Raw genomic sequence first — 20,033 nt, forward strand, 5'->3', positions numbered from 1 at the left:
CTACTTTCCAAGACTTCTTACGTGGAGTTTCTTGGTATTAAGACCTTTGATGCTAGAGAGATCCATACACATGGGTGTAGGGATGTCTTTTGGGAAGAGAAAGATGTAAAAAGAAAAAAACCCTCCCAAACGAGTGCCCAATAATCAAAGCTGATTCACCAATCAATGCATACGTAAAATATGTAACCTGATTTATAGTAAGTGTCAATGTGAAGTGACTGGAGGAATTTGAAGAGGCAGAGCTCTAGGGGTTGGATGTATCATAGAAAAGTACTGGGAAAATATCACGCACATGGGTGATTTTCAGCATGTCCTTTACAAAAACAGACAACAATAACGAAAAGAGAAATACACTCAGTGAGCTGATGGCCCAGAGTGAACAGGAGGTAGAGCGGCAAATCCATTGGTCTCTCAGAGGGTCTCACCTTCCACCATGACTCCTGTGGGGTCAGCATCTGGCCACTCTGAGAGTGTAAAGGGACTCATTCTTCATTAACAGGACCCTGCAATTACCACACAACCCAGCAGTCCCATTCCTAAATATTACCCTAGAGACACGAAAACTTATGTCTCATAAAAACCTCTACATGAGTGTTTATAACTGCAGTGGTACCTCGGTTTTCAAACCTAATCCGTTCCTGAAGACCGTTTAAGTTCTGAAATGTTCAAAAATATCCGACAGCTAGGCCTCAGAATCTTGCACTCGGCAGAAGCCATGTGACATGTTCGACTTCCAAGGCGTGTTTGAAAACCGAAGCATTTCTGGGTTTACGGCATTCGTAAATCGAAATGTTCCTCAATGGAGACGTTTGAAAACCGAGATACTACTGTACACTATTCACAATCAACCCAAATTGGAAACAACTCAGATGTCCTCCCAAGAGTGAATGGCTAAAGCAGGGCCCCTAAATGTATGCCAGTCTCAACTGGGGTTTAATTGAGGAGGCAGCAGGCCATGGTCATTTTGAGCAAACTTGGTGTATATACCTATTTCTTGACAAGTCACCCTTCAAAGGGCAACAATGGTGTATTTTGCTCAGGAATCTTCAGTTTGGGCAGGTCTTGATGGAAACAGCTTGTCTTTGCTCCACAGGCTTGACTGAAGCAGACGCTTGACTTCCAAGATAGCTCACTGGCAAGATGGCTAGCAAGTTGGTTTGTCTTCACATGCACCTGTTTTGGGGGCTGCTTGGGCTTCCTCATAGCATGGTGGCTGGGATCCAAGAGCAGGCATCCCAAGAGACAGGCAGTGGATGGTCCCAGTTTCTTAAGGTCCGGGTCCAGAAACGGGTACTGTATCCTTCTGCCATGTTCTTTCAGTCAAGAAGTCCTGGAGCACAGATTCAGGGCAGGTAGCATAGACCTTATTTCTCGATAGCAGGAGTGTCCAAGGAGTATGGGATCACATTTGAAAACTATCACACTTACATTTACCTTCTGCCCTGCTGAAGACCTTGACCCCTGAGGGAGATGTGCCTGAATGTCTGTGTGAGAGAGTGGGCAACCACATTAGGCATCATCTTGCCTGCATCTGGCAAGGCTGGTCCCTTCATGCTTCCTTTTGCCTCCCACCTCTCACTGCCCTCATTCCCTGCCCCAAGGCTCTTGCCAGATTCTAATGTGAGCATGGTTTGGGAACCTTGCATAGCACAGTAAAGTTTATAAAACTTGACAATAATGTAAAGAATTATTATATCTTATTTTTCCTCCTTTTTGTAAGCTAGATTTTTCTGACTTGTTTAAGCATAGTAGGGACTATAAGAGATATTTTGGGAATGATCTAAAGTCTTTCCTATTTTGACAGAGGTAGGGGTTGGTAGAAGAATGACAGAAAGAATTAAAAAGAATGCAGGTGTACCAGTAGGGTCCTTGACACATAAGAGTAAGAGGTACAAATTCACACTCAGGTTTTAGTGGCCAGCAACTGCTTCACATTTCTCCCTTCTCAGAGAGAGCTGTGCTTTAACAGCAGTTGCATAACCAGGGTTGCATGCACTCCAAAGAAATGAATCTCTAATGTTTGAAACCCCACGGATTCACTGATATTACAGTTTTGCTATTGTTTGGTACTGTTCATCTTTTCTGTATCTAATCACATAGATGATTTCCCTAGAGCCACATCATGTCCTGTGAGACAAGCACAGTGCTCTTTGTGGGTGAACTTGGGCAGAGACCTCAAGTTTGGGACAGACTAATTGAAACCTTAAAGTTGTAAATTGGGAAAGTTTTTTCTAATGCTTCTTGGCACTCTTCTCCCACTCTCTCCCAACCTTGTCTGAATCTTTCTTACTCATCCTGGTAACCCTCTCCTCCTTTTTTGTCTGCTGTCAGGGAACCTATCCTCTATAAAAAAAAATTGAATCACACTAAAGTGTTCATGGCTACCACTAGGAGCTGAGTTTTTTGCTCTTCCTATGGAGATATTTGTGGTTTCCAGGGGGCTGATGAGGTAGGGTGATTCTGATTTCAAAGCGATGAATCTCTAATGCTAGAATTTCCCTAACAGGATAGCAAGAATGGGAGGATTTTTGAGGAAGAGGGCCCCGAACACTCTGTCCTTCATAGGGTGGTAGGCAAGTGAGTGACTTGGTAAGCCTCTGAGTTATTTCCAGTTCTGTTCTAGTGGTAACAATATTCATCTCATCAGGGTTACCTGATCCCCAGTACTTAGGAGCCTCCCCTGTCCACTTCTGCTTTGTCCAAGCAGACGCCAGTTGGCTTGCTTTCTTGCAGTTAAATAGGCAGTCTCCGTACAAATCAGCTATGAAATCTGCAGAACTACAGAGTATTTTACAAGTAATCAGTTCATGCAGATTGCACATAAATCATGTCTGCTCTGGCCCTTTGGACGCTAATGTTCCCTTATTAAGGCATAAGTAAGCCTTCCTGTTCTCATCTATCCTTCCAGACTTTTTTTAATTACTGAAAAGTACAGCCTGGTTTTCCTCCACCATCCTCTTCCACTATCACCCTCCCCTACACACACACACCCTCGTTGCTTTTTTGAGGTTCATTTTGTTTTTTTGGAACTTGCCAAATTGCCTTAGGAAGCTGGGTGCCTTGTGAATGAACTGAGCAGAAGGAAATTCTTATCTCTCAAAGGAAGCAGTCACCACGTTTCTGTGTGTGATATTCTTGGCCAGTTAATATTTTTCTGAAATATGTTCTGATGGCAGGACCAGTGCCCCGGAGAGGGGGGAAGGATTGGTCATGCTTGGTGCACTAAAAGAAAATATCTTCCATTGAAGTCTGGGGAGGGGATAAAAAGTCATTTCACGAATGTCATTCTGCCTAAATAAACAGAGAACCTTCATTGTTTTTAATCCCCTGGAAGACTAGAAGCTCAGTCACCCAAAATGCACATTATGTTAACATTTCTCCATTTTGTTTTCAAACTGTGGCTGCAGTTCTGTGCTCGAATACACGTGGATTTCTGCTTCCAATTTCTCTGGCCCTGCTATTAGTGTTCAGCCAGTTTTCATTTTGGTTTGAAATGATTCTCTAAGAGCGTGGAAGCGTGCTATTATTCCTGTGGTTTGGTTTATAAAAGAAAAAAGGGGGACTTTTAGATGAGGCCCATAAAAATACCACCATTTACTTTTAGAGATATTTTATGAATATAAGTCCCTGTCTAAATAATTACATTGAGGGTAGAAAGGACTTTGGAGTTTGAAAATTGTAGCAACAACTTATTATTCTCTCTTAGCAACCGCAGGGAAGGTGACACATCTCTTGCTTTTTTTTAATTTTCAGATGAACTGACACCATAATACACCATATTGCTTTTTAGATCCCATTTTTAAACCACGTACACAGATTGTAGTGGAACTGAGAGACTCTGAAGTATTATTTTCCTCAGATAGGGGAAAAGAGATATAGAACAGGTATGCTTTCGGTGTCATTTCAAAGTCACAGGATGTCTGGTAATGATATCTTAACAGAAAGAGAAGCCAGCTTGGGTACTGAGCGCAGTTCCTCGGGTGTTTAGGTCATATATTAAATTATATTCTAGATGTTATAAAGGTCCCTTATGTATTCTTCAGGGAAATTATGGGGTCTTTTATACTGCGGTGTTTAAATACAAAAATCTCAGGGAAAAAAACAATCACACTCCCCTCCTTTTTTCCCTCTGGTTGGCAGCTGCTGAGATGGGTTGCGGATTGAACAAGTTGGAGAAACGTGATGACAAACGGCCTGGAAATATCTATTCAACTCTGAAGAGGCCTCAGGTCGAAACCAAGATAGATGTGTCCTATGAATACCGCTTCCTGGAGTTCACCACCCTGAGTGCAGGTGAGTACAGGTACCCCGGTGTTCCTGGTGATGGGTGAGCTCGGACCCAGCCTGGCACCGCAGCCCTACCTGCGCAAGGTCAGCTGTAGCTGCCCCAGTCAGTGCTGCTGGGGCCTGACAAGGACACACTGGGGAAGTGGGCGTGGTGGGGGGGGGGAGCTGTGGGGAAATGAAAAGTGTGGGCCTGTCCAAAGAAGACTGCTTGCAGAGATCCAAATTTTGATGTGAAACCTGTCATATTTTAAAAGATAGCACGTAATTAAAATTGTTACAAATTATAGCCATATATGAGCCAATTAGTACACATGGGAGAGCTGAATTTGGCCCATGGGCCAACCAGTTTACAGACCCTGTTTCACAGGAACATTTGCCTTATCTCCTCATATCGATCTGCCTGTCCAACCAAACTCACCTGCCCATTGTTCCACCGTCTTTTAAGAGTGCTCGTCCATCTGGGCTTGGCTTTGCCTTGCCTGAGCCAGAGGGTGTCTGGGTCACCTACCACCTCTAGTGTCCCACTTGCACTGATCAACATTTTCACTGGAGAGCATTTGCAGAGTGTGGGCTGGTGCTGTGGAGAAATGGTTTCCTGGAGCTTCTTACCTAGTGGGAAAGAAGACTCATACACATAAAAACAACAGAACTCAACAGGTTATAATTGTAAGCTGGAAAACATGTAAAATATGTTTCAGAAGAGGAAGGGAGCATTCTTCCTTTTGGGGGTTCCCTGAAAGTTGGGAGCAAAAACCTGGCGCTACAAAACTAAAGCATCTTAAGACACTTTCCCCCTGGGCTTCTGAGTATATTTAAGCTTCTAGTCACAGAAAAGAAAATTAGTGGGACCAGCCCTCCTATCTGTGGGTGTGGATCCTGGCTCTGTTGTGGAGTAGCTGGGCAAATCGCTAGGTCTGCAGGGTCGTCATCTATCAAATGAGCACATGAATATCCACCTCTTAGGTCAGCTGTGACCATGAAAAGGGGGAAGATGGGTGAAGCTCCTAGCACAGTGTCTGGCAGGAAGTAGGGCTGCTAATATTGCTACCACTCCTCCCCCTCCTTGACTACTCCTGCTATGCCCACCTCCATGCTGAGGCTCCACCTGCTGCTTCCTGAGCCCTGAGAGAGATGGGCAACTGGGTGTCTCTGCAGGGACCTTCTGTGTACCCCTCCAAGTCCCCAAAACGGAACCCAGCAGCTTCCTCATCAGATTACTTCCTTCTGGCACCCTTGATGAATAATGTCACCACCATCCCCTTAGACTGATTTAACACCCTAGTCCCCTGTGACCATGCCTTCTCCTCAGCCACCATTTCCGTTCCATCACCGAGCGTATTAGAACTACTTCTGAAAAAGTTTATACTAGAGTTAATGTAACATGAACAAGTCCAAACACAAAATTATTCGGAGCATTTGGTCATCCATTATTTGTTTAATGAATATTTGAGTGCCCGCAACATTCTAGGCATTCTAGAACATTCTAGAACAATTGAGGAAAAAGCACAAAAGCATGTACAGGAAGGAAGATTGGAAGGAAATATTACCAAGATGTTAAAAATTGATTGTCAAGGTACTGAGATTATGGGAGAATTCTTTTTTATATATTTTTTTGCATTGTGGTTATATTTCTTCTATTATTAAGAAGAGTAATTTTTGCTTACCTGCTCTGTCTTCCCACTGCTTCATCACTCATCATCTGAATTACTTCCCTAGGCTCCTTATCTGCTCCTCGCTTCCTTGTGCCCCAGTCGTAGCACCCACGCTATTTTCTGCATTGTGATTTCTTTGATTGAATTACGTTTTGTTTTCTGATTATAAAATGAACATATGCCCATTATAAAATGTTAGGAAAACACTGGGAAAATCCTAGCTGTTTCTCCCTGCTTCTGCTTTTGTCGCCCCACAGGTTGTGGCACCCCGCTGCTCAAAGCCTTGTTGTGGCTCTCCTTACCCCGAGTGGCACCAGCTTCCCTCTGTCTTCATTCTCTTGCCATTTGTCCTGTGTGTTCCACCACTGCAGACTTGCTGTTTCTAGAAGCCACCAGGCTTCCTCAGGGCTTTTGCACTGCCTGTTGCCTCTGCCTGGAAGTCTACCCAGATAGACTCTTTACTCAAACTCTTAATCCCCTTTTCTGTGGAACCTTCCCTGACCACCAATTTAAAATTTCTACCAACCCTCCACCCACCCCTCCATCCCTTTCCCTCTTGATTTTTTCCATAACACTGCTTACCATCTTGCATACCATATATTTTGCTTATTGTTGTTTGTTTCCTTATTTATTGCCTGCTTTCCTTTATTAGAAGGTGGAAGCCCTTCTAATGAGTGCAGAGATTGTGTGTGTTGGATCTGCTGTATCTCAGTACTTAAAACAGTGCCTGGCACATAGTAAATAATCAATATTTGTTGACTGAGTACTCAATGTATATTTTTGGATCCCGCTTTTCTTCACCTTAATATTGTATGGTGAGGCATGCCCTTTGTCATTCCATATGTTCCAAAAGTATGATTTAATGGCTATACCTGATTCAATCACTCAGCATACCATGATTTATTTAGAAGTCCCCTTTTATTGGACATTTAAGTTATTTCAGGTTTTGGGCTATTATAAATAATATTGTGATAAGCAATGCTGGACATAAATCTTTGCACACATTGCTGATTATTTCCTCGGGAATTACTGAGTTGAAAGATACAAATGTCAGGACTCCTAATAAATTGCTAAATTGCCCTCGAGATAGGGCCTGTTTGTATAAAACACAAATCTGACCATGCTGAACTCTTTGGCTGGTTCCTCTGGATGAATGAAATGGAGGTTCCAGCGGGCGCTCAGGGCTTTCCTCAGCATGGCCTTGCTCTTTGCCGACCCTCCCCCAACTTGTCCTCTGGAGGACCACGTGCCTTGGCCCTTGGCCTTGCCCTCTCCCCACTGGGACGCTCCCTTCCCAGTTTCCCAGCTTAGCACAGGTTGCTCCTTCCACACAGGGCCTGCCCCATCCCTCACTGCTTGCCAGAATCCCACCCACCTGAAATAATTGTTCCTTCTTAACATCCATCTCATGGGAATGACTCTTTTCTGCATACCTATAGTCTGTCAATACCATCCTTATGCCACTTTTATCCCATGTATTACACTTATTCCTTGAGGGCAAAGACCAAGCCTTGCTCATCTTTCTATTCTTCTTTTTCGTTCATGCTTTCTAGCTGAGAATAGTGTGTCCTAAATAGTTCTAGTTAACCTTCAAAGTAAACACTACATATGCTGTTTGTTTCCCTGGCAGCCTGGCAAGTTCTTTTCCAGGACTTCTAATGGGATTATTCCTTATTGATTGATCTCTGAGTAGGATTCTATCATACGGATGTACCACAGTTTGTTTTTCTGCTCACCTATTGATGGACATTTGGCTCATTTCCAGTTTTTGGCGATTACAAATTAAGTTGCTGTGAACCTTTATCTTTGTGTGGCTTCTTACGTCATTTCATCCTCACAGTAACCTAATGAGCTATATGCGTACACACATTCCTTTGTTGCTGATAAGGAAACGGACACTCAGAGAGGTTAAGTAACTTTTCTAAAAATGCAGTGCTAGGAAGTGACTGGGACAGAATTTGAACCTAGATCTCTTGGGCATCAAAGCTCTTGTCCCTTCTAAGCCGCAAGGCATTAGACAAATAGGCATTGACACCCATGAGAAACACCAATTCTTGTTAAAAAACTTGTGTTATCATGTAGAGGCACATAAGAATATTCCTCTTCCATATGGTTTTGGCCATCGAAAAATGTTAAGTAGCATTTGATGATGCTTATTTTTCATAGAGAAGATGCTCATCTGACTCTAATAAATTACAAGTCGGGGAAAGGGTGCTGGTCCCCTTCCACCTGATGGGACCACATGCACTTTTGAAAAAAAATCAAGATCCGACTTAACATTGTTTTGGTTGTCCTTTGCTGAGAGCTTGGTGCTGTAGTGGATGATTCTGGAACCTGCAACCTCACTGGTAGGGCTGGCAGAGACAAAAGGCAGCAGGCATCGCACAGTGAAGCACAGAAGCTGCTCCAAATCTCAGTTCTGGGTGATTTGATCAGGTCTGAAATTTTTAATTAACTCTGGTCACCAAGGGATGAACGTGCCCTTTGATGGGTTTCATCACAGACAGAGGCCCATAAAGCATCATAATTTCTGCAAAAACAGTGCCTTGTTGTCCCTTTTATGTGTGCATTGTGCCAGCTTCTCTGTGCCAGGCCACTCTTAACACCACTTGAAAGCTACCTGTGTCAGCTCCATGAGAATCAACTGTGTTTTATATGAGTTCATTGCCAGGGACAGTTGGCACAGTGAGTGATCTGTATAATGAGGCTTGTGCCTGGGGCGTGATCTTTGCTTGAACAATCGAGTCCTGCACTGTCCAGTGCGGGAGACAGCAGCCACATGGCTATGTAAATATAATAATTAATTCAAGTTAAATAAAATTAAAAATTCAGTTCCTCTGTCACACTAGCCATACTTCAGATACTCAACAACCCCGTATGGCTGGTGGCTGCCATACTGGACAGCATGGATAGAGAACACTTCCATCTCCACAGAAAGTTCTATTGGGCAGTGCTGCTCTAGTCTGTTTTCAAGAGGAGATAACTTGGTTCCAGGCCTGAATCTGCATCTCTAATTCAGATTAAAGTACTGTTTTTACTATGAAAGTTTGCCCTTGGGTTCTCTAGGGACCATAAGATGACAGTTCATTGGTTCCACAAATAGTTATTGAATGTCAACCTGGGGCCAAGTATTGTTCCTAAGGAATATGGGTGGACTGAACAGGAGGTTTAGCCTGGTTGTCTTAGGTTTATCTCAGCTGCCATAACAAAGTACTCCAGACTGGGTGGCTTAACCCACAGACATTTATTTTCTCACAGTTCTGGAGGCTGTAAGTCTGAAATCAGAGGGCTAACATGGTTGGGTCCTGGTGAGGGCTCTCTTCCTGGCTTGCAGATGGCTGCCTTCTTGCTGTGTCCTCACATGGCTGAGCTTTCTCTCTCTGTCTCTCTCTGTCTCTCTCTGTCTCTCTGTCTCTCTCTCTGTCTCTCTCTCTGTCTCTCTCTCTGTCTCTCTCTCTGTCTCTCTCTCTCTCTCTCTCTCTCTCTCTCTCTCTCTCTCTCTCACATCTCTCCTTATAAGGACATTATCCTATTGGATTAGAGCACCCCTCCCTTATGACCTCCTTTAATTTAAATTACTTCCTTACCCCAAACACAGTTACAGTGAGGGTTGGGGCTTCAACATTTGAATTTCGAAGGGACACAATGCAGTGGTCTAGTACACTTGTCTAGATTGGTTCAAAATCTCTTAGAGATGAAGAAGCAGGCGATGGTAGTACTCAGTGCTAGAGTGATGGTGATAGTGGGGGTATTGTATCCCCCAGTCTTGTTGGAAGGCTTTGTGTGTCAAGAAAGGCGTGAGATCTGCAGGTGAGTTTGGAGTTAGCCAGGCAGAAGAATGAGGGTGGATGGACATGATCTTTTCAGGTAAGGGGTGGGAGGGGCCAGAACCTGGAGACAACATTGCATATATGGGAAGCTGTCAGCAACTCAATTTGGTTGGAGTGTGGCCTTTGGGAGGAGTAAGTAGCCAGATGACTAAAGGTCTTAGTTCTTGGATTGAGGACTCTAGCCTCTGTCATTATCACTGAAGGTTTTTAAGGTGAGGAGAGGGTAAGTGACATGATCAAATTCACATTCTGGTAAGATTGCTCTGGGCGTAGAATGGAGGATGGAAGGGGTGAAATTGGGGGAGAGGAAACCATTTGGAAGCCATTTTAATCATCAAGCAAGAGGTGAAGGTAGTCTCAGCTGAAGGAGTTGCAGTGGGAACAAGAGAAGTGGGTGGGGTCAAGAGAGATTAGGAGGCAATCCCAGGGTCTGAGTGGCAGGTGAGGGAGAGCAGGGAGTAGAGGTGGAGGTATGTTAGTTGGCACCTCGATGGCTGTCATGAGGGCCATATAGCTGGATACTCTGATTCTGTTTTAAAGCATTTTCCAATAACGTTTTCACTCAATCATCCAAGTATCTCTGCAAGCTGGAAAGAAGGTATTACTTTTTTCTCTCCTTTGTTCAGATGGAGAAGTATACTGTAAGTAGAAAGTGGGACCAGTGTTTGAATTCTCTTCTCACAGGATTTTTGTACTGTACATAAAAGAGAGCTCAGTGCCAACCTGTCAGGCCTACTGACGGGTATCTCAGTGAATGTGTTTAAATAACTGTATTGAGGTATATAAATATACCTCAATATAAATAAAATACACTCATGTTAAGTGTATGGTTTGATGAGTTGTGATAAATGTAAACACCTGTGTGGCGCCCACCACACCCGAGATACAGAACTTTTCCATCACTTCAGAATTGTCCCTCATGCCCACCATGCCCCCAGCTCTTGCCCCGACTCCCACTGATCTGCTGTCATTGTAGATGCGTTTTGCCTGTAGGTTCATTTTCTTTTAGAATAACAGGAGTAGAAGCACACCATGTATTCTTTTGTCAGACTTCTTTAACTCAGTGTAATGCTTTTGTGATTCATCCATGCCATTGTATGTATCCAGGTCTCATGCCTATGCCGCAGATTGTTTAATCATTCTCCTGTTGAACACTTGGGCTGTTTCCAGTTTGGGGCTATTATCAAAACAGCTGCTATGGACATTTGTGAACAAGTCTTGTGTGGACATATGTTTGTTTCTAGTGGGTAAATATGCAGGAGTGGAATTGCCAGGTTGTTTGGTAAATGTGTGTTTACCTTCACAAGAAACTGCCCAGCTGTTTTCCAAAGTAGTTGTACCGTTCTACTTTTCCAGCGACAATGTATGCAAGGTACGTAGTAGCTTCAGTTGTTACTTGTCGTTGTTGGAGCTACTCTTTATTCAGCCACTAGGGTCATTAATCAATTTTAAACAAGCTAACAACAATCATGTGAGGGGGTGGAGTCACCTCCATTGTATAGAAGAATATATTGAGATCTCGAGTTTGGAGAGGTTATGAAAGTCACTTGTCCGAGGCCACCAAGCTGTTGGATATTTGTAGCACATCGCGTCATCTTACTGAACACTAGAGCCTTAACTTTGGGCTCTCTTCATCCCTGACTGTCCTGCAAATTGTGGTGAGTTTAAACTAAACTGAAGGGCTTCACCCTGAAAAAGTCGAAAAGTAACTCATGCTCCATCGCACATCTTCTTCAAGCTGGTCTTCTGTTTCTCCCCTTAAATTCTTGCTTGTAAAACATTCCCATGACACACATTACAATTTCTAGGATCAGTTCACACGGCCACATTTTTTAAATTCCCATCTTTGTGGTTTTCCTGTCTAAGAGGGCTTTAAGAGCTGACCTTTGGGATTTTTTTCTTCAACAATGTGTTGACCAGGCTCAAACTTAGAGTTTGGCTGCCAGCATTAAGCTCTGTATATAAATTTTGGGTGGTCATAATAATAACATAGGATGACATTCACTATTCAAAACATGCATGTTATGCAATGAATCATTTAAGGATCCAGTTTTTATTTAATGTCTAGTCTGGGTAACTGTAGCCCTAAACACAACTGCAGAAGCAGTTGAGAATCATTGTCTGTTTAAGTTGTGCTTTTAATCTCTCTTCACAACCTGGAAGAAGACTACTCTGAAAGGAAGGATCCCAATTTACGTTAAGGTCTAAAAATTAACAGACTACAGTGTTTTGGGGCTAAGAGCTTGGATGTCTGATGGCTAGTTATAAATCCTGGCACTGTCTGGTTTCACGGGTCATGAACAGATAAACAACTTCTAAGATATTGTCCAAAATAATGTTAATATCCAGAGAAAGACTACAAGCCTTTAGGACTAATTATTTTCTCAGAGTAGTGGTTCTCCAACTTGAAGGCAAGTCAGAATCATCTGGGAGGGCTCTCTAAAACCCAGAATCCCAGGCCCTTGACCCAGAGTTTCTGATTCAGTAGGTCTGGGCAAGGCCTCCGAATCTGCATATGTCACAAGTTCCCAGGTGATACTGGTCTGGGGACCACACTTTAAGAACCTTCAAAGACCAGATGGTGTGCAAATTTCTTTTATCTGAGTGGAGATGGGAGGGAAAAAAAAAAGATATTGGTGTGATTTTTTTAAAAGCATAACATAAATTCAGTAACTACCTATATACCTAACTATATATTATGACCAACTTATAATTTATTGCCTTGAAGTAGCGAGTAATAAATATATTTGGAAGGACAGGCCATATTCTTAAAAAAAGAAAAAAATACCAGTTGACACAATGATTCTCAAAACTTTGTTTTAACAATTTTCATGTTCCAGGATGCACCCTAGATCAATTAAGTCAGTAATGAGGAAGGGACCTGGACATCAGTATTTTTTGAAACTACAGTTGATGCCAGTGTGTAGCCGTGGCTGAGAACGAGTTAACAGGCATTTGTGAAGTACCAGGTGGTTGGTAAAAGCGTGGGTACCCCAACTCGTTACCCTCAGGTGGGTCACATGTGCTGATATTTTGTTTCCCTACAGCCCTCGAGCTGTTTGAATCTCCTGCAGGTCACTTCAGTTTCCCGAAGCCTGGTTTCTTTCCCCAGTATGCTGAATGTGTGACATGGGATAAGTTGGGAAGCCTTGGTACAAACAATTGTTCTTAAACTTTAGCAACATCAGAATTATTTAGTGGGCTTGTTCGGACACAGAGTGCTGAGCCCCTGCCCTAGAATCTGTCATTCTGTAGGTCTAGGGTGGGGCCCAAGATTTTGCATTTCTAGCAAGTTCTCAGGTGATGTTGCCACTTGCTTTAGCTACTATGGAAACCCCTGGATTAGACCAAGGGCAGTAAATTCCTCCCGGCAGCCAAAATCATCCTTCTGACTTGAGTCTTCCACATCTCAGTTGTAACTGAAACCCAGCTGTCCCCAGTGGACACCCCACCTGTCCAGGGAACCCTAAAACCTTGAATGGTGGCCCATCAGAAAAGCCAATGGTTCTCAAGCCGGCTCCTTCCGATTTGCCCTTAGCCTCCTCTCCCAACAGTCATCCCAGAAACCTGTTTGCTGTTCCTGAAATGGAAACACAAATTGCTGCCCCTCTGCCTTTGCTTGTACCATACCCCATATGGAACACGGACCCTCCTTCCTACCCCACAAGGCTAATTTGGGTCCTTCTTCTCCTTCAAAGTCCAAGAAAAGCTTCTCCTCCTCCAGGCTTTCTTCCCTGAGAGCCCAGCCCTTCGGGGTGACCAGCCACTGTGGAGGGGGACAAGAGGACAAGGAGGGAAGGAAGCATTTGGGGGTGAGAGGTGGCATGGATGGCCATGCGTATTGGCAAGGAGGTCATTGCGCCCAGCTAGAGAAAGAGGAGTGAGGGGTGGGTTTAGAGAGCAGTTTCTTGCTGGCTAACGGGTTTGTAGCTAGTGGTCTGGGACCTGCGGACTGCCCTTTCTTGTGTAGGGGCCTTGGCTAGTGAATGCCTGTGCTTTTTCCACTTGGCCAGGGCAGGAAGGCATAGCCCAGTTCAGGGTGCAGCCAGAGTTATGACCAGCACACACCAGGCATATCGGGTGCCCAGTTGCACCCCCACATCTAATTAGAGCTTCGTTTTTTCTTACATGTCTCATCACACTTAGCTCTAACCACTGCTCCTTAGAAGCAGGTCTGTTGGCTGTGGTTGGGCCCCGGCAGTCACATGATCCAGACTCCTTGGCTCTTTTCTGGAAGCCTTTGCCTTAATGAGGTCTCCACCACCTCTGTTCCCTGTACCCTTTTCTGTTTCTTTGTCTTGCCCTTTGCAAGTCTGACCAGGCTCCATAGAAAGGATGTGGAGTTGGCAACCTAGAACAAGCGTTAATGGACAGAGCTTGAGTCTGTGATATATCAAGCAGTGGGTTAGGAGTGACACCTGGCCATTGGTGCCTGCAGGTGTGGGTTCCCCTTTACAGGGAAGCCCCACATAGGAAGCTATGGAAAGGAAGAAAAGGAACTGGAGGGGGGGGGTTATTTGCATTACAGGAGGATTCTTGGTTTAAAGTGGGTTTCACCATGGGGTTCCTTTAGATGGAGCCTCAAGTAGCCTGAAGTGTTTGTTTTGCCATCCTTAATGAGGTATTTATTACCTCTCTCTAAATATGATACCTGCAGCTTTAGAACATAACAAATTCATCTATAATATTTGCAGCCCTTCAGCAGAACTGAACATAAAGTCACTGATGTTGATGGCATTTTTTTCAGGCAAAACAAACAAACAAATAAACCAACCAATCTTGAAGCAAACTGTCAGGAAGCCATGAAGGAGGGGAAGTGGATGAATAGAAGGGAGACCCAAAGCAGCCCTGGATGTTACAGCATAAGGCATATGAGGTCCCCTGGTCTTGAGTTTGGGAGTAGGGGGATGACTTTTTACATCTCCCAAACCTTAAGTTCATGGCTGAGGGAGGGTCCTCTTGTTCAGCCCTAATCTCAATGGCAGAAAGGCTGTTCTGCCCCCTTGCCTTCTCTTGGCTTTCTGAGGGTCCCAGCAGATGACGAGAGCAACAGACTTGGGTGATGATAATATCGTAACAGTAACAACAGTAATAACAGCTAACAAGCCATGTGCTGTGCTTGGTGTAAGTTAATCATCACAGGGACCTGATTTTATAGATGAGGAAACGAGGCTCAGAGAGGTTACCCAACATGCCCACGGTCACACAGCAAATATGTAATGGGGCTAGAATCAGAACTGAGACTTGCCTTCTTCAAAGCCTTTGTTCTTAAGCAATGTTGACTGTACCAGCTTTGAGGTACAGGTACAGCTTTGAGGTTTGCTAGGCTCTGAGCTGACATTTGAAGACTAACTGTGATGGCCCTCCCTTTGACCCCTGCTTTAAGGAGAACTGACCTGTGGGTTTGCTGAGTCATAGGTGATGGGCATGAAAATAGCAACTAAGTGTCATGCTGTACGGGTTGCCATGCAGCTTCATATAGTTTAGCTCAAGGAATCCTTACAGCTCTGTAAGTGATTTTTCAGTCTTGTTGTATAGGTGGGGAGGCTCAGTCACAGGGTGGGCCTGACTTACAGGCCACAGCTTGAACTTCGGTCTTCTGTCTCCCTGTGGCCTGTGCATCTTGCTGCTGCCCAGGCCCCTGAAGGTCTGGGAGTTGGAAAGCCACATTAAGATCACACTGCCTATCACTTGTTGAGAACCACTTTTCTTGTTTGCCAAGGTCACAGATGTGGATGAATAACCTACTAGGGTGTAGTGGTAGCTCCCATTTGGTGCTGGTTTTAAAATAGGGCTGTTTGACCTCTAGCTCAGATTTGGAAGGCCCCGTCTGAACTTGGGTACGTGTGGATGGCTGCCACACAGTCCCAGTTCTGTCAATGCGCCAAGCTCAGAGTTTATCTTGGGCTGAATATAGACTCCTCCTTTGCTGAAAATAGTATGTGCTGGAGGGTAGGGAAACATTTTCCTTTCCTAGAAAATCGCTCCTTGCTCCTCTAGGTAGCATTGACTTCTGTGAAACCATCTGTTCTTCCGATATAATTTCTAGGCTATTAGATTAAATAGTTTCTCCTGACCCACTTTCAGCTTCTGTTTCCTTTCACTGTTCATTAATAAATTGTGTAGCAGAGTTTTCATGGAGAGTGTGTGTGTTTATTTATGTAATTTCAGTTTGGGCAACAGCAATTGTTGGGCGCTGTGAATTTATTTAATTTCCTACTCGTGTGTCACGTTTGTTTTCAGTTTCGATAATTGCTAAGAGTTGGGTGCATTTTTTGTTTTTAAGACTCATGAAAGGAAGTCAGTGGCATGAGTTATGAGTTGAGGTTCTGGTTGGGAGGTGTGCTAAAAACAGACCCTGTTTTTAAACAGAAGATGCAGAGTGGTAAGGAAATTAGTTCCCATAAAACATGTCTTACCGCAGATAAATATGCTTTTACAGAGTGCGGATTTTTAAAGATAAATGAGATAATATGTGTGAAGTGGCTTTAAGCTTTTCTGAGCAAAGCTGCTATATACATCTTCTGTATTGTTGCTTTTGATAATGCAACGAAATCCACTATTAGTATTAATATTATTGTTAAAAACATTCACTAATGGAGGTAATAAGATTAGATTTAAGAGGAAGGAAGTCATTCTTTGCATTCCTTTCTTAATATAAAAACTCTTCTTGCTCTTTTCCCAGCTACTCCAAATCCAGAGTAAGAACCAACACTCAGTCTTGTATGACAACGGGCTCAGGTGTGTGTGTGTATATGTGTGTAAGCAGTAAATTTCAGAGACTTAAGGCTGCCTTCAATAAAATGAAATTCCTCCTTGATGACTGTTATCTGTCAAAGCAGAACCAAGTTATTTTTCTACAGGGATTCATAAAAGCATCGCCATGGTAGTGGCAATAATTTTTATCTAATTTGGTTAAAATGGAACAGAAAACAACTTAATATTTTATGCCCGCTATTAATTATTGTTATTAGCGATACTACAAAGAAATTCGTAAAGAGGCCTTAACCGGTACTTGGACCAGATTTCTCGGGTGCTTCAGAAGAAAGGAGGCCTGTTGAATTTTTCCTATGAAATATTTTCAAAACTAATTCTGGTGTGACAAAGTAAGTGATTTTGGCTTCAAATTGCATGTCACTGCCGTTAAGTCTAGAAAGTCATTTCCTCAGTTCTGTATTTCAGATGTGCCGTTAGCTGTTCTTTGTTTATAGGTCAGATCTCCTGATAAAGAAAAATTATGTAGGCAATGGGGACGTGCTACCCTTATCAGCAGCTGGAATTTTTTCTCATTCTGTTGTATAAACATGGTTTTCAGGTGCATTCATATGACTTACTAGGAGAAGGATGCATTAGTTTGACAGCTTTATCAGGCCCTCTTAAAAGAAGAAGGGCATTATTTCAGTTGTGTATCCCAGGTGTAAATTCAGAGTTGCTTGGTAAGTAGGGCACAATATGGCGCCATATGGAATGGATGTTGCTTTTGATGCAAGATTGGTAATATATTCCTCAGGGAGCTGACGTAGTTGGTGGGGTGGATTTTCCTTGATGGAGAAAGCAGTCTTGTTTGACAGCGTATTCAACAAAATTAATTCACTGGATGTTTATTGAGTACTTGCTCTCTTTCAGTCTCCAGGCTGGTCATGCAAATGTGAACAAGAAGGCGGAGTCTCTCAATGTAGAAACTAATGTCTAAAACATCTCACCCAATTCTGCCTTATTAATATCCTAGCTCACTGTCTCTTTTCCTGTATCTGGAAACTAGTCCAGTGTGGGCACTGCCTTAATAGAGCCTGTGTTATCTTGGAAAAGCGTCTGCCTCGACTTATCATGATCTATCTTTGACCTGGCAGGCCCTGCATGGTTGGGTGGGCACAGGAAGACCCTGGAAAACCTAGAGCAATTCTGATCTCTGGGATCACCAAACGGCAGCTTGGAAAACCCCTGCATTAGGGCCTCAATCAAACCAGCTTCCTGGGGGTGAAGGACTCATCTGGGCTGCTCATTGCCTACAGGCTGAGCTTTTAGGGACTAAATAGATGCATCCAGGATGCCTTGGCATGTGCGCTCAGGTTTTCAGTGCATTGTGGCTTTCTTGGTGAGAGATGGCCTGTTTGGCTAGGGTAAGATGAAGCTCGTGAAAGAAAAATTATTGCTGCTGCTTCTAACAGCCTGGGCTGAGATGCAGCCTAGGAACAGCGAGAAGGGCATTGCAGATTTGCTCGATGGCCTTGCTTTTCCCCCCCAAACTGGCAGCCCAACTGCTCCCTTTCTCACCACTGTTTCTTGCCAACCTGGAAACTGTAAATTAAAACAGAAACTTTTTAAAAATTTTTACTCAGTAGGTTCATATTGTAAACTTCATGTAAATGGATTAGACCAAAATTATTAACAATGGAGAAAACTTACCATTTCTCCTAACACCCTTTACTTTCTTTGCTATAAAGTGAGAAGTCAGAGGTGGCTTAAGGCAGATGACGGGGGGCCATGCCCCAGAGAGGAGAACCAGCCAAGGTTTTGTTCTCCAAACTGGGAATAATGTGGGAGTCCTGGGCAGAGCTTGGCATTAGGCACTTAGTTACCTGAGGTAAAAACAACTCTAAACTCAACTTCTCTGCGTATTAGGTGTGTGGTACTGAGCAGCATGGTAGGCGCCCTCTAAGATGGCCCCAGTGATGGTTGCCTCCTGGTGTTCACGCCCTTGTGTAACCTTCCCTTGAGTATGGGAGGTCCTAGTGACTTCCTTCTGGTGAGTAGGGTACAGCGAAAGTGACAGGATGCCACTTCCATGATTAAGTTATAAAAGACGGTGGCTTCCATCTTGGACTCTGTCTTGCTGACTCCCTCTGAGGGAAGCCAGCTGCCATGTTGTGCACTGCTCAATGGAGAGACCATGTGGCAAGGAACTTAGGGAGGCCTTTTGCTAACAGCCAGTGAGGAACTGGCCCTTGTCCAGCAGCCCTGGAGGATCTGAGTTCTGCATGAGCTTGAAAGTAGGTCCTCGCCCAGTGGAGCCTTGAGATCCCTTTGACCCTGATGCCACCTCATTAGAGACCTTGAGCCAGAGAGACCCAGCTACACTGCACTTGGATTCCTGATTCACAGAAACTGTGAGGTAATGAATGCTTGTTTTAAGCTGCTAAGTTTGGGGGTAATTTGTTATTAATACATACCAATAGAAAACGAATACAGACTTTTATGTTGAAAGTCTTGTTTTCTATGAGAGGCAGCATTGTGGAGTGGTTGAGAGCACAAACTCTTGAGCCAGACTTCAATTTCTGGCTCTGCCACTTATTAGCTGTGTGACTTTGGGAAAGTCATTAACCTCTCTGTGCCTCTGTTGCCTCATCTGTAAACAGGAAATGTAGTTTTAGGCTTCCAGTCTCTATATTCCGGGAAGACTAGCTTGAAGGAGGTAGAAATGGGTTTTAATTGACACAATTCACAGTTTCTGCCACAGTGAACAGAAAGAAGGGGCCACATTAGTAGCTTTTGTGACTCTTGCAAGCTTCTTAGATTCCCAGACCATGTGGCTCCCATGTGGCCAAGGGCAATTTTCCAGAGGAAGGGGCAGCCAACATACAGCACCTGGGGAATGGGGGCACAGGTCCCTTCAAGGCCATGGACAAGAGTGATCCCTGCCGTGACCTGCTAGTCTGGAAGCAAATGATCACTGTTCATTTTTCCGCCCTCATCCTTCCTTTGATGCCATGAGCCACGTCCGTAGCATCTCTAATTTTATGTCATAGGCCTTGTCGAGCAGAGTGTATCTCTTCTCAAGACTAAATTATATGGTTAAGAAAAGCCTTCTGCTTTGACCACAGTTATTTATCACCCTGGCTGTAAACTGCTAATCCTGGCTTCCAGCTGTGCAAGTCAAGACTTACGACACTTAAACATATTGAGGGAATGCAAATGTCCTGTGGCTACCTTTCCACAAAGCCCCAGCACTTACATAAATAAATGACTGAAGAAAAGTTGGAAGAGAGAGGCCTCCAAAGCCCTCTGTTAAACTTGAGAATTGTTCTTCACTAGATGCCAGCATCTGGTCACCCCATCAGTAGTAATGGGGTTCAGCTCTTCCCAGATGTCCCCAGTTCATTGTGAGCTGTTTACTTGTAGACACAACTAGATTGTTTTTCTCCTTTTTTCTTTTCCCTCCTTCCCTCCCTCAATTCCTTAAACTATGTTCCTCTAATTCAGTCCTACGTTAAAAATAAACATGAAATTTTTATCTAGAGAAAGAAAAAAATATATAAATGATACT

The 20,033-nt window shown here is 43.7% G+C and overlaps 1 protein-coding gene across 1 annotated transcript in view; it reads left to right on the forward strand.

Annotated features, from left to right (window-relative positions):
* Window positions 1–20,033, forward strand: part of RFTN1 (raftlin, lipid raft linker 1) — a 186,821-nt gene that overhangs the window by 12,952 nt on the left and 153,836 nt on the right. The window contains exon 2 of the mRNA XM_019726003.3: window positions 4,141–4,293. Within this exon, the coding sequence (XP_019581562.3) occupies window positions 4,149–4,293 (145 nt within the window). The 5' untranslated portion in view covers window positions 4,141–4,148. The remainder of the gene's footprint in view (window positions 1–4,140; window positions 4,294–20,033) is intronic.

Source organism: Rhinolophus sinicus, chromosome 5, assembly GCF_057876585.1.
Source record: "Rhinolophus sinicus isolate RSI-liver-muscle chromosome 5, RSI-T2T, whole genome shotgun sequence".
Taxonomy (NCBI): domain Eukaryota; kingdom Metazoa; phylum Chordata; class Mammalia; order Chiroptera; family Rhinolophidae; genus Rhinolophus; species Rhinolophus sinicus.